Genomic DNA, 24000 nt, shown 5'->3' with positions numbered 1-24000 from the left:
AATTTTTTAATGTTAAAAATTATGTATGTTACATAGGGGGGGACATAAAAATTTTAGAAAGGTTAAGGTGGGGCATGGCACAAAAAAGATTGGGAAACACTGGTTTAGACCCTCTATTGGCTCTCCAGATTACTCACAATAAAAGCTAAAATCCTGGGGGGAGGGGGGGGAGGGGCACAAAGAAAACTAGATAGAAGGTGATGGAGGACAATCTGACTTTGGGTGATGGGTATGCAACATAATTGAATGACAAGATAACCTGGACATGTTTTCTTTGAATATATGTACCCTGATTTATTGATATCACCCCATTAAAATTAATAAAATAAAAAAAAAAGCTAAAATCCTCACAGTGGCCTACAAGGCTATAAAGCTTTGCCTCCTATTGAGAGACAATTCTCCATGAATACCTTCCATTTCTGCTCTTCTTGGAGCAGAGGTACTGGCTGTCAAGGCACATATGAAAAAGCAATTCCCTTGAAAAGATAGTCCCAACTTTGTAAGGAACAGTTTTAGAGACAGACTCTTCCTCAGCTGCAGGAGACAGGTCTGTTTACTGCCCAGTGTCTTATCTCCCTCTGGGTAAAAGGTCAGGAGCTTTTCTTGCAGTCCATTATAAACGATTTGAGTTCCCACATTGGTGGGATATAAACGGACACTCAGGGACACAGATAAAAGTGAAGTGGTTACAAAGGGGTGGGGAGTTAGAGGGAGGGGAATAAAGAGGGACAAATATATGGTGAAGGAAAATGACTTGACTCTGGGTCATGGGCACACAACACAATCAACAGTTCAAATGATATAGGTTCACCTCAAACCTATGTACTCTTGTTGATCAATGTCACCCATTAAATTGAATTTCTGAATAATATTTTATTTTTAGTTCCCTAAGCTCTGGACACTATATGGGTAACATCCACCTGGGCTGCTCTGTGTCACTCCCAGAGAACTTGGGTGGGGGAGGCAAGTGGAAAAGACACAACATGAAGCTCATGCTACTTGCTATGCTTGAGGTAATAAAATCCTTTGTCTCTGCCCTAGCAGTCTCATGTCTGTCAGTATCACGTAAATGTACTAACTAAATGGTTAGCTGGCAGCCAGGTAAAACCTCAGAATCTTCCCAGTTATTAACTGCCTACCGCCACACCTCCCTCACCTCATATGCTACTCCTTCCCTTGTCATCCTTGCCCACCCTGGCTTACCAGCTGTTCCTGGAACCTGCCAAACTCTCCTGCCTCAGGGTCTTTGCACATGCTCTGCAGTCAGTCTGAAACTTTTTTTTTTTTTTTTTTTGTATTTTTCTGAAGTTAGAAACGGGGAGGCAGTCAGACAGACTCCCGCACGTGCCCGACCGGGATCCACCTGGCATGCCCACCAAGGGGCGATGCTCTGCCCATCTGGGACGCTGCTCTGTTGCAACCAGAGCCATTCTAGCGCTTGAGGCAGAGGCCACAGAGCCATCCTCAGCGCACGGGCCATCTCTGCTCCAATGGAGCCTCAGCTGCGGGAGGGGAAGAGAGAGACAGAGAGGAAGGAGAGGGGGAGGGGTGGAGAAGCAGATGGGCAAATCTCCTGTGTGCCCTGGCCGGGAATCGAATCTGGGACTTCTGCACGCCAGGCCGACGCTCTGCCACTGAGCTAACCGGCCAGGGCCTTGGCTCTGCATGATTTGGGCTTGCAGATGCCCGTGTCAGCCAAATGCGTCCTGCATATTAATAAATCTCCTCCTCTAATAAAAGTCTTCAAAATTTATCTGGACTGGGTGTCTCTATGTGAACTCGATGAAATGAGGTGCAGTGCCTTTCAGAATCTGGGGTGCGGTACTTTATAACATACCTATTATACTTTTATATGAATTACGTTAAAATTATAATTTTACTCAGAAAATGGAGATCTTGCTGAGTGTTCCTCCCCCAAAATATCATTCATCTTTCCATTTGACTCAGTTTTATTTGTAAAGTGGGAGTGTTAATACCAATCTCATAGAATTAAATGAGACAATGCACGTGAAGGACAAGATGGGAATGCCAACGTGTTGCTTTGCCGCTTCCTAGCTATGAACTTGGGCTTGGTTGCTTCAGTTCTCTTATTTGTAAGCTCGGGATAATAACGGTATCTGCTTCAGAGGGCTGTAATGAGGGTCAAATGAGATGAGGCATACCAAGTAATGCATTGCATGGAACATAAGTTCTCAAAAAAACATGAGCTGTTCTTCAAAAGAACAGGCTATATCACAGGGCAATGTGGGTTAAAACAAAAGCTTGCAGGGATCCACCTTAAGTTGAGAACTCTCAGGCCAATTCTTCTTTCTGAGAACCTACCTAGCCATCAGTCGCCCGTTACAATTTTTCCCTTGCCCCTGGGGAAGCAGTCAGACTTGAAGCCGCGACGCCAGTCGTCCGGGTCCACCGCGAGACTCCAGGATGCCGCTTCCACCCTGGCCCTCGCGCTGCCACGTCTCGCGCGGCCGGCGATCCCTGTGGGTAGAGGCGTGGCCACGCCGGGCCCGCCCCGAGCGCGTCCGCCGCGCCTGAGGCCCGCCTCTCCGGGTCCCGAGCAGCTGGTAGGGCGCCCCGCGGTAGCAGAGCGCCGCGGCGCTGCGAAGGGGCGAGGACGAGCACGCGCCCGGAAGTCCCGGGGGTGAGGTGTTGCGTATATCCGGCGAGTAGCTGGCGGTCCCGGTTGCTGCTGGGCTGTGTGCTCAGAGCAGGTTCGAAGCCGCCTGCAGCCGCCGGAGGAGCCCATCGGGCTGTAAGTCGGGCGGCCGCGGCGAGGGAGGGAGCCGGGGTTGGACGGCCTAGACGGACTGCAGGAGGGCCAGGGCGGAGGCCGGCGCAGGCGGGGTTGGGGGGGGGGGGTAGTGACACGCAGGCGATTTTGTGGGGCTGCGGGACTGGTTCTGGGCGGGGATGGGCCGACTCGGCTGGGTCTGTTCGGTCCTGTGCCTGCCTCTAGGGTATCGGGTCGATCTGCATTCCTCTCGGGGGCCTTGCAGCTGCTGGGCGGGCTAACATTTTTCTTGTCTGTGCTGTGCGGCTGGTTCACGAAACAGCTTCACATCCCCTGTCTCAGGTGAGCCTTACATTATAGCCCTCGGTGAGGCGGGTGAGAGACCTTGATGGTTATCCTTGTTTTACAGACTCGGGGACTAAGGCTCTCCAGGCACAGTGAATTGGCCAAGGCCCCAGAGATAGCAAGTGTGAGCGTTGGAACCAGTTCTCCTGCCTTCTCGTCCCGGGCTCCCTAACACTCACCCCACACACTTCAGCTCTGTTACCATCTGATGTCCTTGATCGAACCCCATATTTTCTCCTTCCACCTTCCTGTTATTTCCCTCCTCTGTCTTCAGTTCATGCAAAGATGACTTCATGTTAGATTGGTACAGATTATTTACTTCACGATTCTAGCCCGGAGATCAAGAGCATACTTACGAGCGTCGACACTAAATTGTCTTGTTAGTATTCTCTCTTGCTCTTGTCATTTCTCCTTTACCTTGATCCACCTGCTTAGGTTGTGACAGGGAACTTATGGAGCTTTGCAGTGGGTCTGGCCTTTGATGTATGTGCCCTGCAGTTTTCTTAGCTAAAAGCCAGCTGGCCTGCTACCCCAAATCTGTCTGGAATGGTGTCTCAAAGTTGCTCTGAGTATGTGTAGAAGTAATGAGTATATATAAGAAGAGTTGCATAGATTCCTGATTGGCTAATGGTCAGTCCAGTGCTTTTGCTTTTTATTTATATATCAGTCAGTCTTGAAACTTGCAAATTATACTTTTGGGTACTTTGGCAGTGCTTTTGTTTCTAGTTCAGAGCCTTTAAATTTTGGACAACTCGTAAGTTGCCGTAAGATGCCATAAAGTAGTAGAGCAGGGGTCCCCAAACTACGGCCTGGCCGCATGTGGCCCCCTGAGGCCATTTATCCCGGCCAGCCGCACTTCCGGAAGAGGCACCTCTTTCATTGGTGGTCAGTGAGAGGACCACATTGACCATCTCATTAGCCAAAAGCAGGCCCATGGTTCCCATTGAAATACTGGTCAGTTTGTTGATTTAAATTTACTTGTTCTTTATTTTAAATATTGTATTTGTTCCCATTTTGTTTTTTTACTTTAAAATAAGATATGTGCAATGTGCATAGGGATTTGTTCATAGTTTTTTTTTTGTTTTGTTTTTTTATTCATTTTAGAAAGGGGAGAGAGAGGGGGAGAGAGAGAGAGACCGAGAGAGGGGGGGAGGAGGAGCAGGAAGCATTAACTCCCATATGTGTTTGTGCCTTGACCAGGCAAGTCCAGGGTTTCGAACCAGCGACCTCAGCATTTCCAGGTCGACGCTTTATCCACTGCACCACCACAGGTCAGGCCTGTTCATAGTTTTTTTATAGTCCAGCCCTCCAACGGTCTGAGGGACAGTGAGCTGGCCCCCTGTGTAAAAAGTTTGGGGACCCCTGTAGTAGAGTGTAGTTGGTAGGCTAAGAAAGTTTTATGGTTTTTTAAAAAGCCGGTTTGTGACCTGACCAGGCGGTGGCGCAATGGATAGAGCGTCGGACTGGGATGCGTAAGGACCCAGGTTCGAGACCCCGAGGTCGCCAGCTTGAGTGCGGGCTCAACTGGTTTGAGCAAAAGCTCACCAGCTTGGACCCAAGGTTGCTGGCTTGAGCAAGGGGTTACTTGGTCTGCTGAAGGCCAGCGGTCAAGGCACATATGAGAAAGCAATCAATGAACAGCTAAGGTGTCACAAGGAAAAACTGATGATTGATGCTTCTCATCTCTCTCCTTTCCTGTCCGTCTGTCCCTCTCTCTTTCTTTCTGTCTCTGAAAAAAAAAAAGCAGGTTTGTGATTTTGATTTGAATTTTATGTGATATTAACAAGAAGAGCTGTGTCTTTGGCACTAAAAGAGGAAGGTTTAAGTTCTGACACTGTTACTTTTTCAGCTGAGCAGTCTTTGTTAAGCCAGTTAACCTAGGAGTATCACATCCTCATTATGTTAAATGAGGCCAAGGTTTCCTGCCCAGTAGGGTTGGTGTGAGATTGAAATGAGCTGTATGTGCAGGCGCTGCATAAACTGTAAAACCACATTTTATACATGTAGGAAAATAAAAACATGTTCAAATCCTAAGATCTCAAGGATGGAGGTGCCATGAAATTAGGATAGCAATACAATACAACTCTTTGTGTCCAATAAAGGCTTTATTATTATTTTTAAACATTACCTGATGAGTTTCTTCAAGCACTTCTCTATAGATCATTCTGATGGGAAGAATTATAGGACCTTTAAAGCAGGTTATGTCAAGGGAAAATAAATTGGAAAAATCAAAGTGGTTCATTTATCATGAAAAATTTCTTAAAATGGGGTTTTTCCCTTGTCACTTTCTTAGAATTCATCTAGTTGGGAATACTTATAAAAGGATGTGGTAAAACTTTACAAAGAGTCTGTAAAGTACTAACTGCAAACCAGTGTAGTGTGGATAAATGCGCATGTGTTGGGTTTTAAAGGAGTGATCAGAGTGGAAGTGACCTAAATGAGAGGTTCTTTCTGAAGGTGACTGCACTTGTCCAGGTGGTAGACTGAGAAAAGTAGGAAGGATGACATTGTTCTTTTACTAACCTACAGTAGAGAGTGAAGCACAGGAACTTTGTAAGTATATTTAAGTCACTGGCCTTCTTAAATTTAGTGTGGGACAACTTTCCAGTCAAAACTGTTATTTAACATGCTAAATTTGTTCTTTCTGCCAAAAATTTATTTTTATTTTTTTTATTTTTTTACAGAGAGAGAGAGAGTCAGAGTGAGGGATAGACAGGGACAGACAGACAGGAACGGAGAGATGAGAAGCATCAATCATTAGTCTTTTGTTGCGCATTGCGACACTTTAGTTGTTCATTGATTGCTTTCTCATATGTGCTTTGACCATGGGCCTTCAGCAGACCAAGTAACCCCTTGCTTGAGCAGCGACCTTGGGTCCAAGCTGGTGAATTTTTGCTCAAACCAGATGAGCCCACGCTCAAGCTGGTGACCTCGGGGTCTCGAACCTGGGTCCTCTGCATCCCAGTCCGATGCTCTATGCACTGAGCCACCGCCTGGTCAGGCCAAAAAGTATTTTGATGTTACTGTAAAGAAAAAAGCTTATTTAGTATCTTTTTAGAAAAGCTTTTGTCTTTAGTCTCCATCCTCACACTCCCACACTTAAGTTGGCCCTCTGTGGTTATGAGCCATAGAACGTAAACATTAAGCAGTCCCTAAAGCAGTGGTTTTCAGCCTTTTTATAATTGGGGACCCGTGAAAGTAGAATTATTTCAGGGACTGCTGAGGCAGAAAGCATCCTGAGCATAAGTGAATTTGACTAAGATCATTGGGGTCTATAATCTTCATACAACATCAGAGTGGTTAACTCTTTTGCCGACCTGCACTGTGGTTCAAAAACACTGCCCTAAAGTTTATAGGTGAGGCCACAGTACTTGTGTGAAAAAGGAAGTTAACATACATTGTCTCCATTTCCCAATTTTTTTCTTATCTAGCATTTTTTGAATGAAGAATATAGGTAGGTTTTTATGGATACCCTTTACAAGTTGCTTGTAAAAGTAACAAACTAAACTGTTTACTTTTTTGAAAAAAACAAAACATTATGAAAGTTTTATTTGAAAGTTATTGGTCACATCTAGTATAAACCTTGTGTTCAGATGCTCTTGGACAGGAGTGAAGGTTGTGGGAGGGCTTTCCTTTTTTTCTCAGTTTTTTTTATTTATTGGTTTTATAGTGAGAGAAAGGGGGAAGCAGCAACAAGTATTGACTCATAGTGCTTCACTTCAGTTGTTCATTGCTTGCTTGTTGCTTGTTGTTTGTTGTGTTTGCTTTGACTGGGCAAGCCCAGGGCTTTGAAGCAGCGACCTCAGCATTCCATGTCAACACTACATCCACTGCACCACTGCAGGCCAGGCCTCTTCTTCTTTTTTTTTTTTTACCAAAACTGTGATATTGAGGCAAAAGTTCAGGCTGACCAGGAAATGCTGATTCAGAGAAACCCTAATCCTTACCTTTGACTCAGAATCCTTCTCTCATTTTATTTGTTTGTTTGTTTATTTATTAAATGTTTATTTTATTGATTTTAGAGAGAGAGGAAGAGAGAGAGAGACAGGAACATAGATCTGTATGTACTCTATGTACTCTGACCGGGAATCGAACTGGCAACTTCTGCGCTTCGGAACAATGCTCTAAACCAGTGGTCCCCAACCTTTTTTGGGCCATGGTCTGGTTTAATGTTCAGAAAATATTTTCCCAGACTGGCCTTTAGGATGGGACGGATAAATGTATCACATGACTGAGACAAGCGTCAAGAGTGAGTCTTAGACGGATGTAACAGAGGGAATCAATCCGGTCATTTTTTAAAAATAAAACATTGTTCAGACTTAAGTATAAATAAAACGGAAATAATTTAAGTTATTTATTCTTTCTCTGCGGACCGGTCCCCGGGGGTTGGGGACCACTGCTCTAAACCAATCTAGCCATTCTGCCAGGCTAGAGCCTTTCCTCTTAACTTCATTCAGAGGTTCTCTTGCTTATTACCCATGTAGGCAGACCTTTTTATAGCTTTTTTTTTTTTTTCTTTTGCACTTTTCCAAAGCTGGAAACGGGGAGGCAGTCAGACAGACTCCCGCATGCGCCCAACCGGGATCCACCTGGCCAACATAACTTTTTCTACTGATTCCCATAGGCCCAGACAAAACAAAAGATGATTCAAAGCTATAAAAAGGGCCCTGGCCGGTTGGCTCAGTGGTAGAGCGTCAGCCTGGCGTGTAGAGCATCAGCCTGGCGTGCAGGAGTCCCAGGTTCGATTCCTGGCCAGGGCACACAGAAGCGCCCATCTGCTTCTCCACACCTCCCCCTCTCCTTCCTCTCTGTCTCTCTCTTCCCCTCCCACAGCCAAGGCTCCATTGGAGCAAAGTTGGCCTGGGCGCTGAGGATGGCTCTATGGCCTATGCCTCAGGCGCTAGAATGGCTCTGGTCACAACAGAGCAACGCCCCAGTTGGGCAGAGCATCGCCCCCTGGAAGGCATGCCAGGTGGATCCCGGTCGGGCGCATGCGGGAGTCTGACTGTCTCCCCATTTCCAACTTCAGAAAAATACAAAAAAAGAAAAGGAAAACTGATGTTATTGTCAGTACTAATTAAGATATGTACTTGGCTGGGAACCTACTACAGTGTCCTGAATAAGTATTCTTTTTAAAAAAATATTTATTTTTATTTTTTTTAGAAATTAACCTTTTTTTTTTTTGTATTTTTTCTGAAGCTGGAAACAGGGAGAGATAGTCAGACAGACTCCCGCATGCGCCCAACCGGGATCCACCCGACACGCCCACCAGGGGCAACGCTCTGCCCACCAGGGGGCAATGCTCTGCCACGACCAGAGCCACTCTAGCGCCTGGGGCAAAGGCCAAGGAGCCATCCCCAGCGCCCGGGCCATCTTTGCTCCAATGGAACCTTGGCTTCGGGAGGGGAAGAGAGAGACAGAGAGGAAGGAGGGGGGGAAGGTGGAGAAGCAAATGGGCACTTCTCCTATGTGCCCTGGCTAGGAATCGAACCTGGGTCCCCCGCACGCCAGGCCGACGCTCTACCACTTAGCCAACCGACCAGGGCAGAAATTAACCTTTTAAAAGATTTTATTTATTGATTTTTTTAGAGAGAGAAATGGGGTTGGGGGAGGAGCGGGAAGCATCAACTTAATAGTAGTTGCTTCTTGTATGTGCCTTGACTGGGCAAGCCCAGGGTTTTGAACTGGCGACCTCAGCATTCCAGGATGACGCTTTTTCCACTGCACCACCACAGGTCAGGCTATTTGTTTTTTTTTTAAAAAGATTTTATTTATTGATTTTTTTTTTTTTTTTTAGAGAGAAGCATCAACTCATTGTTGCTTTACTTTAGTTGTTCATTGGTTGCTTCTCATATGTGCTTTAACCAGGTAAGCCTGGGGTTTCGAATCAACGACCTCAGTGTTCCAAGTCACCACTCTATCCATTGTACCACCAGAGGTCAGGCTGAACAAGTATTCTTTTTTTTTTTTTTTTTTTTTTTAATTTAAAAAAATGTTTTTTAAGTGAGAGGAGGGGAGATAGTAACGGATCCACAGGTAACCCATGTCTAGGGCTGATGCTCGAACCAGTTGAGCTATTTTTGGCACCTGGGGTTGACATACTCTGACCAACCGAGCTATCCTGATTGCTGGGGGCCAACGTTCGAACCAGTCGAGCCATTAGCTGTAGGAGGGGACAAGGGAGAGAAGGGGAAGAGAAGCAGATGGTTGCTTCTTTTGTGTGCCCTGACTGAGAATTGAACCTGGGATGTTCATAAGCCAGACTGGTGCTCTATCCACTGAGCAAACCGGCCAGGGCCTGAACAAGTATTCTTATTTTAAGAAAATCTGAATTTATAAAGTGTTTAGGTATTGATTATTCACATTATGGAAGGATTCTCTTCTTACTGCTTCATGGCTCTCCAAAATACTGGTATCATCTCTAAGTTGAGACACTTAGGTCTGCAAGAGGGGCTAAACAAACTTGTTTAAGAACAGATAGCATTGATAAATGCCGCAGGGAAAATGGTGACTTTTTTAGAGCGGTTTACAAGGATGGCTTAATATGCTTTTCATTCCAGTGTTAATATGCCTTTTTTAAAAAAAAATTATTTTCTATTTAATGAATTGATGTGAAGTTTTAACACAGATACTTTATGGGACTGATTTCCTAGAGGTTTTGTTAACTGAGACAGCAGCGGTGTATCTAGGGAATGTGAATGAGCAGCTTCCTGGCAAGTGAATCACAGGTAAAAGAGAAAGGTATATCTTCAAGTCCTCGTCCCCTGAGTATTGTAGGTTGAAAACTTAGAAAATCAGGAGTTTGTGCAGATCTGAAGACCCCAGAGACTTCCCTCAAGAGTGCAAAATCTTTTGTTTTCTTATGCCCTCAAACGTGGGACTGTAAACATGTATCAGGGCCAGGGAATGAGAGTTAACTTCTCTAGAACTATAAGCATTCAGAAAGCTAATGTTTGTTGCTTTCATATTTTATACAGGTAGTAAACATTAATAATGTCTTTCATCTTTGAGTGGATCTACAATGGCTTCAGCAGTGTGCTCCAGTTTCTAGGTAAAGCCAATTTTCCTTGAAATATATGAGGTTTCAAACTTTCTGCATTTCCTCCAACAACTTAAATACAAGCAGCCTTTGGTATGTCGAGAGCAAAATTTTGTTAATTATTTTTTCTCTTTTAGGACTCTACAAGAAATCTGGAAAACTTGTATTCTTGGGTTTGGACAATGCAGGCAAAACCACTCTTCTACACATGCTCAAAGATGACAGATTGGGTCAACATGTTCCAACATTACATCCGAGTAGGTTTGAAAATACCAGGTGACCTTTTGATATTTAAGGGTCACTGTCCGATTTGGAGGATGAATCCCCAATTGATGTAGTTCTTTTCTTAACTGAGGTACCAACAGACAGCTCACTTGAAAAAATTTCCCTGTAGGACACACTCAGGTCACATACTCATAAATCTAAACCTCTGGAATTTTGTCCCTCTCTGTTCTCACTAGTCCTGTGACAGGACACAGCTCTCAAATCTACTTCTAAGAAGGATGCAGACACATTGGAGAAAAAGAAATTTGGCTTTTTAAAATAATTAAAGAATGTTTTCACACTTGTATTTTTTTTTTTACAAGGTGAAAACTATTAAGTTTTGTATTTATATTGGCTTATATTATAAGCTGAGCCTTGTTTGGAGAGAGAAGTTAATTATTTTCCTCTTGATAATTTTTCAGCATCAGAAGAGCTGACGATTGCTGGAATGACTTTTACAACTTTTGATCTTGGTGGGCATGAGCAAGGTAAGAAATGACTCAGTGGAAGGATGTATTATTCAATTTGTACCCCTTCTCTTTTTTTTAAAGCATTGTGTCATTCTGACCTTTTAAATTGCTTGCATTTAAGATTGAGGTCTTATTACTTTAATGAAGTTGGTTTATTCAATTATTTTTAAGTAATTTCCAAATTGTCAAAAGTTTCATAAATAATAGAGAACTTCACTTTCTTTGTACCTTATGTTCAGATGTATTGTTCTCCGTCTCTGTGTAATACATGTTAATATTTATTTTCCTTGAGCTGTTTGAGTTCATCATGCTCTTTTATTCCTTAATATTTAATGCATATTTTCTAAAAACAAGAATTTTCCCTTACTTGATCTTAATAGTTATCAAACCCAAGAAGTTTTATTTTTATCTAGTCTATAGTATTGTATATTCCTTTTTTTGTCAATTGTCCATTATCTCCTCTATAGCATCTTTCCTTTTAAACTTGATCCAATATAGTATCACATTGTATTTAGTCATGTCTCTTTTGTATCCCTTTTTCAATGGAGCATAAGTATATAGAAAATTAAGTTATTATTTGTAAGTAATTTCAGGCTAGTCAAAAGTTGTAAAATAATACAATGACTGCTTGTGACCACTATGATCTAAATTGATATTTTGTATACTTTACCCATTTAGATCAGTTTGGAACATATTTTTCTACTTTGTTCTTACTACAAAAATGTAAAAGCCTTACTCAGGCTTCATCTGTTTGGTTCCCAGGTTCCTGTCAGGTGTCTTGTATGTGTTTTAGAAATATAGGAATAGGGCATCTTTATCTGATGCACACTTGTTTTACATTTGGCAAGACTCTACGCTTAGCAGCAAAACATTTAAGATGTGCAAATAAATATTCTGGGAAGCATGACCAGGTGGTAGTGCAGTGGATAGAGCATTGGACTGGGACCCAGATTCGAAACCCGGAGGTTGCCTGACCTGTGGTGGCGCAGTGGGATAAAGCGCCGACCTGGAACACTGAGGTTGCCTGTTCGAAACCCTGGGCTTGCCTGGTCAAGGCACATATGGGAGTTGATGCTTCCTGCTCCTCCCCCTTGTCTCTCTCTCTCTTTCTCTTCTCTCTGAAAATTGAATAAATAAAGTCTTTAAAAAAAACAACAACAACCCATGGCTTTAAAAAAAAAAAAAAAAAAAGAAACCCAGAGGTTGCCAGCTTGAGCGCGGGTTCATCTGATTTGAGCAAGGCTCACCGGCTTGAGCCCAAGGTCGCTGGCTTGAGCAAGGGGTCACTCGGTCTGCTGTAGCTCCCCTGGTCAAGGCACATATGAAAAAGCAGTTAATGAACAACTAAGGTGATGCAACAAATAATTGATGCTTCTCATCTCTCTCCCTTCCTGTCTGTTCCTATCTATCCCTGTCTGACTCTCTCTCTGTCTCTGTCAAAAAAAAATATTCTGGAAAGCTAGAAGAGAGAACCTTTGAGATTCTTTCAGATTTACTCATTTGTTATCAAATTGAGTTGAGATCCTTTTGTAGCATTATTTAGGTAGACTCTGCTATAGCTTTTATTTACTTATTTTTATTTTTTAAATTTTTTACAGAGACAGAGAGAGAGAGAGGGATAGACAGGGACAGACAGGAACGGAGAGAGATGAGAAGCATCAATCATCAGTTTTTCGTTGCGACACCTTAGTTGTTCATTGATTGCTTTCTCATATGTGCCTTGACCGCGGGCCTTTAGCAGACCGAGCAACCTCCTGCTTGAGCCAGCGACCTTGGGTCCAAGCTGGTGAGCTTTGTTCAAACCAGATGAACCCGCACTCAAGCAGGCGACCTCAGCGTCTCGAACCTGGGTCCTCCTCATCCTAGTCCGACGCTCTATCCATTGCGCCACCACCTGGTCAGGCTCTACCATAGCTTTTTAAAAGTTTAGTTACAAAATAAAGTATTGGGCCCTGGCCAGATAGTTAGGTTGTGGATTCAATACCCCATCAAGGCACATATAGGAACAGATTGACGTTTCTGTCTTCTCTCTCTCCCTCTCTCACTAAAAGTAATAAATTAAAATTTTTTTAAATAGATATTAATAATTTTAATTGTTCAGTCAAAAATTTTTAGCCAGAAAGCTGGGAATTGATCTAAATAATTTTATAGTCAATGATTTCCTTAGCATGTAATTACGTTTATTTTCTTTACTATTTATATGTTATATAATCATATGTAATATGATCACAATCTTATAAAATACCTGTACAGAAAAAAAATATTGAAAGAAAATAATATAAAACGTAAACAGTATGTGTGTTTTGATGGAGGATTATAGATTATCTTTTTTTTTTTTTTAAGGGACAGAGAGAGAGTCAGAGAGAGGGATAGACAGGGACAGACAGACAGGAATGGAGAGATGAGAAGCATCAATCATTAGTTTTTCGTTGCGCATTGGGACACCTTAGTTGTTCATTGATTGCTTTTTCATATGTGCCTTGACCGCGGGCCTTCAGCAGACCAAATAACCCCTTGCTCGAGCCAGTGACCTTGGGTCCAAGCTGATGAGCTTTTGCTCAAACCAGATGAGCCCACCTCAGGCTGGCGACCTCAGGGTCTCGAACCTGGGACCTTCCACATCCCAGTCTGACGCTCTATGCACTGCACCACCGCCTGGTTAGGCTATAGATTATCTTGTTTTTTATTTTTCTATAATGAGCTTGTATTATTTTTATTTGGGAAGGAAAAGGAGGATATATGGTATCTTTCTGCTTCTTTGAGAAAGATTTGTAACCACTTCCAAATTTAAATTCAGAGGTAATTCAGTTATAAGCTGACCTGAGACCATTTAGAGAATGCAGAGCAGTAGGTGTTTTTAGACACCTGAACTGGGAATTGTGTATTATTTGGTGTGATCATTTAACTTCCAGGTTTTGATAGAATAAGAAAGTAAATGTGTTCATGTACATAGTTTTGTTTGACTGAGAACATTTTACTTAACAGAAACAGTTTTTCATAATAACCACTATTATATAGAAGTTACTGAAATACATTTAAAAGTTTCCTTTTTGTGTGTGTGTATGTGTGACAGAGACAGAGAGGGGGACAGATAGGGACAGATAGGAAGAGAGAGAGATGAGAAGCATCAGTTCTTTGTTGCGGCGCCTTAGCTGTTCATTGATTGCTTTCTCATACTATGTGCCTTGAAGGGTAGGGGCTACAGCAGAGCGAGTGACCCCTTGCTCAAGCCGTCGACCTTAGGTTTTGAACCTGGGTCCTCTGCGTCCCAGTCCTACACTATCCACTGCACTATCACCCGGTCAGGCTAGAAGTTTCATTTTTTATATATATAACTTAAAATTTTTTACTTATAAAATTAGTCTAGACTCTGTAACAAAATTCAGTATACAAATCTGGAAAGTAAACGTTTCCCCAACCTCTTCCCAGCCCTACCCTTAATTATTAACAGTTTGATGTAAAGATACTTGCTTCTTCAGTTATCCCATTAAAAGAACTAGAAATGAATGGTTTAGAAATTATAATACAATTAAAGCAGTGCTTCCTGAACCATTATCATTTGTGATAAACAAAAAAATAAACTGTGTAGGGCACACTGGGTTGAATAAGGAAGAGCAGCAAGCTGATGGGCCTTCAACACTTCAGTCTTGTCTCCCAGAGGGCTGCGCGGATGAGTGTGTCAGTGCATGGATACATCAGTTAGTTAGGAACTAGCTTGGTATTAAAAGTTATATAGTCAGGTAATTTGCATCATGATATTTTAACTCAGAGGTTGAAAACTGAAATGGCTCCAGGGATAAGGAAAGTGATTTAAGTGAATAAGGAAAGTGATTTAAGTGAGTGAAATTGGCTGAGTTTAAGACAGTAAGGACTGTTGGAAACTGACAAACCGAACAGCCCAGACCTCATCCAAAGGAGCATGTGGGTAAGTAGGCATGGGATTGCCAGATGTTGCAATTTTTAGAAAATCAGGCAAAAAACCCTGTTTTTCAAGTTTAAAAAAAATCAGATTCAGTTCGTGGGCCATCAGTTTATACCTCTGTTCTGATGAGTTGGAAAATCATACGAAGTTTAATGCTGTTGAAACCTGACCGAGATTTGACTATTTTATAGACCATCAGGTTATTAATTTTCAAAGTATATATTTTTTATTGATGCAACAACAAACTTTGTCTTTTTAGCACGTCGGGTTTGGAAAAATTACCTCCCAGCCATTAATGGGATTGTCTTTCTGGTGGATTGTGCAGATCATCCTCGCCTCATGGAGTCCAAAGTTGAACTTAATGTACGGTTATGTTTTTTTTCCTTTCTTGGCCTGTATTTCTTTTAAGGAATACAGCTTAATAGTGCCAATACTCAGTCATTCTAATTAACATTTGAGGAAGGTCCTAGTTATGGGAAGAAAGTGTTTTCAAATCTACAACATTGCTTTTCAATGTCCTAAGGAAATTCAGCTTGAACTGGAGTAAATTAACTTTGCTTATATATATAACGGGGTGAATATGTGTCCAGTTTGCTCAGGAGACTCCCCAGTTTATGCCTGTTGTCCCAGCATAATTAACATCTTTCCCTTTTACACATCACATGGGGTCACCCTATGAAATGTTGGCATAGTGGAACCTTTAAAGAGAGTTCTTGATGTTTTTAATATGCCTTTTTAGATTGAACCTGCCCACCCTTGTGCTTGAATGACTTTTCAGACCTTAAGAGTCTGTTGTGTTGCTTTGGCCAGATAGCTCGGTTGGTTAGAGCGTCGTCCCGAAGCACAAAGGTTGCTGATTTGATTCCTGGTCAAGGCACATACAGGAACGGATTGGTGTTTCTGTCTGTCTCTCCCTCTCTCCCCATTCCTCTTTCTCTTTTGGTGACTTGCAGGGTTTGATAGTCTCAAGGACTCACTTCAAGTTTTCTCTTTTTTTTTTGTATTTTTCTGAAGTTGGAAACAGGGAGACAGTCAGACAGACTCGTGCATGCGCCCTACCGGGATCCACCCAGCACGCCCACCAGGGGGCAATGCTCTGCCCATCTGGGGCGTCGCTCTGCCGCAATCAGAGCCATTCTAGCGTCTGAGGCAGAGGCCACAGAGCCATCCTCAGGGCCTGGGCCAACTTTGCTCCAATGGAGCCTTGGCTGCGGGAGGGGAAGAGAGAGACAGAGAGGAAGGAGAGGGGGAGGGGTGGAGAAGCAGATGGGCGCTTCTCCTGTGTGCCCTGGCCGGGAATCGAACCCAGGACTCCTGTATGCCTGGCCGACGCTCTACCACTGAGCCAACCGGCCAGGGCCAGTTTTCTCCTTTTTCAGCATTGCATTTTCTTGGCTTGACAATTTCTATAATGTTGCCTTTACACTGCTTTGCCCTGAGCCTCTTTCTCTTTTATTTAATAACTATCTATGTTCTTGTTCCTGGTACTTTGAACATGTCTCAAATTTATTTGTAAGTATATTTCTTGAAGCTCTATTCTTGTCTCATGTAGAATGGTCTACAGGGAAGTTCTTCCCTTATATGACCCCTTAGCAGTGTCCATTCTCTCTTTCTTTAAACTCTTTACATTCTTGGTTTTGTGCTCTCTGGCTGATACTGCTCAGACTCTTTCACAAGTATCAATACCTCCTCTGCTTAGCCCTTAAATCTTTTTTTTTTTTTTTTTTTTGAGAGAGACAGAGAGAGAGAGGGATAGACAGGGACAGACAGGAACGGAGAGAGATGAGAAGCATCAATCATTAGTTTTTTGTTGCGACACCTTAGTTGTTCATTGATTGCTTTCTCATATGTGCCTTCACCGTGGGGCTACAGCAGACCGAGTAAGCCCTTGCTCGAGCCAGCGACCTTGGGTCCAAGCTGGTGAGCTTTGCTCAAACCAGATGAGTCCATGCTCAAGCTGGCAACCTCGGGGGTCTCGAACCTGGGTCTTCCACATCCCAGTCTGACACTATCCACTGTGCCACCGCCTGGTCAGACAGCCCTTAAATCTTGTTGTTGTTCCCCACCCCAGGGTCTGTTCTTTCTCCTAGGCTGGTCCAGGCTACTCCCATTTCTTCATCTGCCACACACGTTAGTGACTCCCAAATGCATTTCTCTTGTCTGTACCTCTCTTGAGCTTCAGCCTCATACATAGTGCTGCCTGCTCAACAATTCCACCTACCATTTCTGTTCTCCCAGGATGGAACTATTGCTCTTCCCCACCATCCAGCTGGACACGCAATCTGGAACCCTCTGAATACTATAGATTCTACCAGCACCCTGTCACATTCTGTAGTAATGCTAGAAGGAATTGTCTCAGACTTGTTATTGCCTTACTTAATATCCATTAATAGATCTCTATTATCTTCATATAAAATCCACAAATCTACATAGCACATAAGCTATTTCATGAGCATGCCTCTCTATTTCTACAGCTTCTTTTCTGTTGCTTACCTTGAACTACATTTGAAACAGAGAACACAGAAGTGGCTATCCCTGCCTGTCTTTGTCACATGACCCCCTACTCCCTTTGGCTGGTAAATTTCATAATGTCCTTTAAGAGGACTGAGTTTAGGTGTGACCACTTCTAAGAATCCTCTGACCTCACAGATTGTTAGCCTCTCCAACTTATCTGTGTCATCTTTACTGGTTGTTTTTCATAAGTCTCTCCCACCATACTAGGAACTTAGAGGGTAGGGACCGTTTCTTACTTCTTTGCAAAACCCCTGTGCCTACAAAACATTGGATACATAGTAAGCTCTTTGTTATTATGAATAAGTGACTTCCTTAATCTGATTTTGTCATTTCCTGGAATTTGACATTGTCAAAGTATGTTCCTCTTTATCTGTTCAACTCTAGTTTTCTTTCCTAGGTTTTCCAGGCAGTGAGAACTAGATTCCCAGTGCAATATTGAAATATATATGAAATATATATTCGGTCATTCAGATGATCAAAGTATATTTCTCACATATGGTGGGTCTTTATCCATGGCTCCTGGCATGCAGTTCCTGGAATGTCCTAAAGGAAGGAGCCACATTGGTGTCTTTTGTTTTGTTAATAAGGTAGCTTTTCGACCTCACCTAAGGATAGGGGCTGCTAGCTAGGAGACCCAAACACTTAGAGGTTGGAACCTTCAGCCCCATCTCCTGACCCCCAGGGAGGAGAGAGGGCCTGGTAGTTGAATCAGTTGCCAGTGGCCAAGGATTTAATTGTTCATGACAGTGGAATAAAGCCTCCATAAAACCCGAGAAGACCATCAGAGAGCGTCTGGGCTGCTCACACATGATTTGGAGAGATGGTGCGCCCTGAGAGGGTGTGGGTGCCCATGCCGTTTCCCGTACCGTCCCCTCTGTATCTCTTCCATCCGGCTGTTGCGCCTGTCACAGCCTTTCATAACCAATACCTTGGAAGGAAGATGTTTCTATTGAGTTCTGTGAGTCATTCTAACAAATTAAACTCAGGGAGGGTGTTTTGGGAACATCTGATTTGTACCTATTTGGTCAGAAGTACAATGATAACCTGGACTTGCTCTGGCATCTGAAGAGGAGCAGGAGTCCTGTAGGACCGAACCTGTGGAGTCTGATGCTCATCTCCAGGTAGATAGTATTGAGTTGAGTGGAATTGTCGGATACCCAGCTAGTATCTTGAGAGTTGCTTCTGGGCAGGAGAATCTCACCATAAAATTGGAATTAGTACTAGAACCAAGAAACCCAGGCTTGAAATCTGCCAGCTTTGACTCCTCTTTTGTATGTCTTGTAATTTAAACCTAGTCTCTTCTTTACGCCAAAATGTCTGCTGCACTATTCATTCTGTGCTGTCATCTTAGGCTAGATCACCATCCCTTACCTGAGCACCGCAGCTAGATACTATTTGTGAATTCACTGTACTGAAAGTGTATAGATTCTCTCCTGCAGCGTCTGGATTTGGGGTCTTTAGGATCTATTGCAGCTAACCTCTCAGACTGGCACCATACTGTTGGTCATCCCTTGCCATCCCATTTACTGTCACTGTATGTCAACATAATGCTTTAATCCAGCCAGGCGATGCTCCATGCAGCTTCCTGAATTCTTACCCTACTCTAAAGCCATTGCTGTGTTCTTTCTCCTCTTTTCCACCTGTCCAAATCCTGTTTCTCCTCCAGAGTCTAGTTTAGATTCTGTGTCTTTGCTGAGACTTTCCTCAAGCCCACATTGGCATTTTATTTCCCTGATTGCCTTTAGTATTAACATTCTGTCCCTGTTCATTGGGACACTTAATCACCCACCTGCCTTGCTTTGTTAATAGATGTAGGAACGTGGAGTGAGGCTAGGCATGTGTATTACCCTCCTTTTGTGTCCCTGTTGTACCTGAGGTAGCATTGGCACACATTGGGCACTCAGTGACTACTTGGGGAGTTCCTGTCATTTCTGAGGCTCTGCACGCTCCTAGGACTGTGCTCAGTGGGTGGCCTGAGGAGAGTCTGTGGCTCAGGGACTTGGGACAGTTCTACAGACTTGTAAATAGACATAGCCTTGAGCTGCTATTGAGAGATTTTTGCCCAGTGTCAAGGTATTTGTAGGGGCTTTTTACCTAATATTAAGAGTGTTATAGTTGGGGGGGAGTGCGAAAATACAATGTAGTGTACAGAAGATGTGCTATAGAATTGTGCTCCTGGAACTTGTATAATTTGTTAACCAGTGTCACTCAATAAATTCAATTTTAAAAAATGGAGTGTCACTCAAGTAAAAAGATGATTAGATTTTTCACTTTATTTTTGATATCTTATAGACAAGTAAAAGTTAAGGTGATTTTCATTATCTCATGGGCTTTTATAGACTCCTCATTTACACTTTGCTAAAAATTGAATTTATTGTGGTGACACTGGCTAGCATAATTACACAGGTTTCAGGAGCCCAATTCTACAACACAGCTCTGCACACCATATATGTGTTCCCTCCTCCTTCCTTTACTCTTTTCTGTCTTGTCTCTAGGCTTTAATGACTGACGAAACAATATCTAATGTGCCAATCCTGATCTTGGGGAACAAAATTGACAGAACAGATGCAATCAGTGAAGAAAAACTCCGGGAGATATTTGGGCTTTATGGACAGACCACAGGAAAGGTGAGAGAAAAATCTTCAGGGGACGTATTCTAAAGGAAATTCACATGCCTTGCTATCTAGATTTTACTTGTCTCTTTGAAGTTTAGCTGGGCTGAAGATTTGCTGCATTCTCGGTGATGTGCAGCCTCCCTGAGGCTGGAACGTGTTCTGTAACTGTTTTCAGACATGGTGCACAGCAGGGAGGGAGGCGGTACAGAAGGCAAAATTAACATCTTAAGAATTTTTTGACCATTTTTCAAATTCAACACTTAAGAAATCTCTTTGGAAAGAATCTTTTTTAGTCAGAAATTAATATTTTTGTCTAGAGATTTCAGGCTGAGGAAAAGTGATCATTTATTATATCACTTTCCAAGCGTTGAAATCACAGAATTCTGGATTGTTTTCAGTGCTCCTTGCTGAGAGAGGTTGGATTGTCATGTCCATGTGAAGCTGAGAAAATTCATAATTTGTTCAGGTCCACATGCAAGTCAGTAATCAAACCAGGAAAAGAACCCACACCTTCCAGGTCAATAGGTCATGTTGTCTCCAGTTTGAAAGACGAGTGCAGAAAAGTATGCTTGTGAGAGTGAAAATTTAAGTCAGCTATAATTAAGCAGGAATCCTGATCATTTTAGCGTATTTCATTTAACATTTTTTTCTGGGGTCTGTATTTACTTTTTTATATAGTTCCTTAGTCCTGTCTCTTGGTTATCTGTTTCTCCTTAGAAATGCTTCCTTACTTTTTTAGTTTCCCCTCTTCAGCATGAGTGTTATGCACATATGAATTCTTAATTTCTTTAGTGTGATCTGTTATTAATATGTATTTCTGAATATTTGCATTTATGAGGATATCTTTTTTGTTTTTCCTTTTTTTTTTTTTTTTTTTTGTATTTCTCTGAAGTTGGAAACAGGGAGGCAGTCAGACAGACTCCCGCATGCGCCCAACCAGGGATCCACCCGGCACGCCCACCAGGGGGTGATGCTCTGCCCATCTTGGGGCATCGCTCTGCCACAATCAGAGCCATTCTAGCGCCTGAGGCAGAGGCCACAGAGCCATCCCCAGCGCCCAGGCAAATGCTGTTCCAATGGAGCCTTGGCTGCAGGAGGGGAAGAGAGAGACAGGAAGGAGAAGGGTGGAGAAGCAGATGGGTGCTTCTCCTGTGTGCCCTGGCCGGGAATCGAACCCAGGACTCCCGCATGCCAGGCCAACGCTCTACCACTGAGCCAACCGGCCAGGGCCGAGGATATCTTTATTTCTACAAAGTCCCAGATTTCTTTTGTCCATCAAGAAGCGTGTTGCCTGGGTCATTGAGTCTCCGTGGCCTTTTTCTTGGTTTGCTGCCATAACTGGCCGCTGAATGTTGGTGTGTTGAAAGCAAATGCTCTTCACAGAGAGAGGGAGGCTGGGAACAAGACTGTGCTGCTTACCCTGTTCTGCAGGTATGAAGCCCTGGGGAAGTCATCTCTATGGCCTTGACCACATATTTGTAATTAATCTCTCTTTCGATTTGCTTTTGAGGAATGGAGAAGATCATTTTGGTGATCACCCTTTCAGACTTTTCCACAGTGAAGGTGCTGACATGCCTTTCTTGGTTTTGTCTCCTTAGGGGAATGTGACCCTGAAGGAGCTGAATGCCCGCCCCATGGAAGTGTTCATGTGCAGTGTGCTCAAGAGGCAAGGCTACGGCGAGGGCTTCCGCTGGCTCTCCCAGTATATTGACTGATGTTTGGACAGTGAAAATAAAAGAGTTCTACTTCTCTGGACTGATCCTATTCACAGCTTCCTCATGAACTTTTCTAATAGAACAAGGAAAGCTCTCCACAACCATGTCTGGCGTTGAGAAGCCAAGAGTCTCTGTCAGCTGTCTCATCGCCCAGTGGTGACATGTGCTCTTCTCTACACTGTCGGGAGGTCAGGCTGCCCCATGTGCTGGTGCAGGTCAGCGTCCCGGGACTTGGAAGCTGGCAGGGAATGCCGGGTAAAGCTGTGTGCCATCATGGGGCACCTGAAAAGAAAAACACATATCACCACTGTGGTTGATTTCAAAAGAAAGTGATTCTATTTTTTAAAGAAAGTGTTGTTAATGTAATTGGTTTCCCTTCTAACTTTTTGAGTTTACAATTTACTTGGTCCAGAGTTTTCTATTCCTTTTTTTTTTTTTAATCTAGTGAATTGCATTTAGATACTTCATAAAGAATTATGCACAGATACATGTTGGAGGCCAGAGCTCAGTCAAGTGAACTGACTCCTGTTGAGTTTGTGGGCTGGTGAATAAAGCTCCCCGTCTGTCTAACTGCCTTGGAGTTAGTGGTGTCGCTTGTACTCAGAGAACTAGGAAGGGGCCGAGCCCTGGCCTCGCAGTTGCAACAGGTTCCCACTGTGGCAAGCTAGGGTTGTTCCTCACCACGGAGTGTATAGTAGATTGTTCGCTGCAGAGGATATAATTATAGAGTGGATATGGTTATTATTATTACTTATAAAGTTACAAATTTCAGCCAGTCTTTGCTTCTGTTGTGAAGTTTCATTTCTCTTTATATAGCACCTTTTTCATTTTCAGTTATAAGAAGTGACTTTCGCCTCATAGAAGAATTGAGAACATCTCCCATGTCATCATAGACAGCAAGTGTGTCAGTTACTTTTGCACAGATTTTAGGGGGGATTTTTCTGAATAGGAGAGTTATACAGGACAGTGTTAACTTAAGGACTCTTAAATCTGATTTGCAAACTTAAAAATCTGGTATTGTAGCATTTTGTTGAATCTGAAAGATTTACTCAGTAGACTTGCAGAATTTGGTCTCTTTATGGAACAGCTCATGAGCTTTTTTTTTTTTTAATTGTCAATTTTTTTGGTGTTTAAAGGTTAACATCTGTAGCTTTTCCAGATTGTGTGTGACATTGCCTTTCCCCATTCGAGAAGTAAGCTGGAGAAACTCTAACCCGAGAACTTTGTGGAGAGCTGTTGCTTTTGAGCCAGCGTCACTCACTGTCGGTGAACATCCAGTACAAAAGCTGCCACATCCCCAGTAGTGAGCTGAGGATTATTTTTATAGTTTTCCATTTTCTTAATGCCATTTTGAAATTGGATTTTCATTATCTTAATCAATTTTCTACGCTTGCAGCTAAAGATGACAGGATAGGAGGTGGCTTTAAGATGGGAGATATCTTTATCTTAAGATGGGCTTTAAGATATCTTCATTCATTCTTCCTTTAATAAAAAATTACAGGGAGGTAGTTTCCTCAAAATTGAAAATGGTGATGATGATGCTTATTTGCAGAGGATTGAATTCAGTGGATCTTGCTTCTAATGTGAGGGTAGGGAAAGTGTGGATAAACATTTTGGGGGTGATAGAGTATTGTTCTTTAGTTGGATTTCTTGTTAACAATGTCTTCAGTACTATTAGGAAAGTATACTTTTTCACTGCCAGGTACTAAATGCAGAGGCTCAGTGGAGTATAAGTCTGGGACAGGCATGACTTTCATTTATGAGAAGCATAGTGGGATTAAGACAGTTGTTGGTGTGGAAAAGGGTTAAAGCCTTAAGTGAACAAGTCTAGCTAACGGTGAATTAGTTAACTTGCAACTTTTCATTTACTTTGGCTAACGGTAACCTGTACTTCTCTATCTAGAGACATAAAAAGTATGATTGCTTCAGTGTTAGTTTTCTTATTTTCCCTTAATCATTTTGTAGCAAGCTAGAAAACTGGATTCTGCGCAGGACAGCTTTTTGTGAAAGTGGTTTATTTTGGCCACTGGAGAAAGAGGGGATTGAAAAGTCAAGTAGCACCAGTCTATTTGTTGCCCCACAGAAAACACTGTTCCTATAATAACATAGCAGAAAGAAGCTGCTGTGAGCAGCTTGGCTTCTAACAGTGAGGATTAGAGCTTTGTACAGGAACTCCCTTGAATCGAGACTTTTCATTCTGTTTTATCAGAGTGCATATATGTCCTATTTCAGGAAAAGTAAACAGTCATTTACAAAAGAAAGTCAATCTGTAACCTAAGCATTTTAATAAAAAGTTAAAACACTGTCTTGCTCCTTTTTACATTGGTTCTGAGTTTAAACATAGCACGACATTTGTTTTGCTGGGGGAAGCAAAAGTTCTTCCCT

At 42.7% G+C, this 24000-nt stretch overlaps 1 protein-coding gene across 2 annotated transcripts; it reads left to right on the top strand.

The window, feature by feature from the left end:
• Positions 1-2600: 2600 nt before the first annotated feature.
• Positions 2601-23918, top strand: SAR1A (secretion associated Ras related GTPase 1A). 2 transcript variants are annotated; one of them, XM_066348685.1, is made up of 7 exons: positions 2601-2752; positions 10054-10127; positions 10253-10372; positions 10802-10867; positions 15031-15134; positions 19781-19912; positions 21499-23918. In XM_066348685.1, the coding sequence occupies exons 2-7, from the start codon at positions 10070-10072 to the stop codon at positions 21613-21615; spliced, it is 597 nt and encodes a 198-aa protein (XP_066204782.1). In that variant the 5' UTR covers positions 2601-2752; positions 10054-10069; the 3' UTR covers positions 21616-23918. The 2 variants fall into 2 exon arrangements, with proteins under 2 accessions (XP_066204782.1, XP_066204783.1); XM_066348686.1 differs by lacking the exon at positions 2601-2752 and adding an exon at positions 3006-3073.
• Positions 23919-24000: the final 82 nt, after the last annotated feature.

Source organism: Saccopteryx leptura, chromosome 9 (genome assembly GCF_036850995.1).
Source record: "Saccopteryx leptura isolate mSacLep1 chromosome 9, mSacLep1_pri_phased_curated, whole genome shotgun sequence".
In the NCBI taxonomy this organism is placed as follows: domain Eukaryota; kingdom Metazoa; phylum Chordata; class Mammalia; order Chiroptera; family Emballonuridae; genus Saccopteryx; species Saccopteryx leptura.
Note: the sequence above shows the minus strand (reverse complement) of the source record. Positions and strands in the feature narration are given on the sequence as shown.

Coding starts and splice junctions, on each gene's coding strand:
- SAR1A (XM_066348685.1), top strand. CDS start 10,070: ATGTCTTTCATCTTTGAGTGGATCTACAATGGCTTCAGCAGTGTGCTC. Junction 15,135..19,780: donor AGTCCAAAGTTGAACTTAAT/GTACGGTTATGT, acceptor TCTTGTCTCTAG/GCTTTAATGACTGACGAAAC. Junction 19,913..21,498: donor ATGGACAGACCACAGGAAAG/GTGAGAGAAAAA, acceptor TTGTCTCCTTAG/GGGAATGTGACCCTGAAGGA.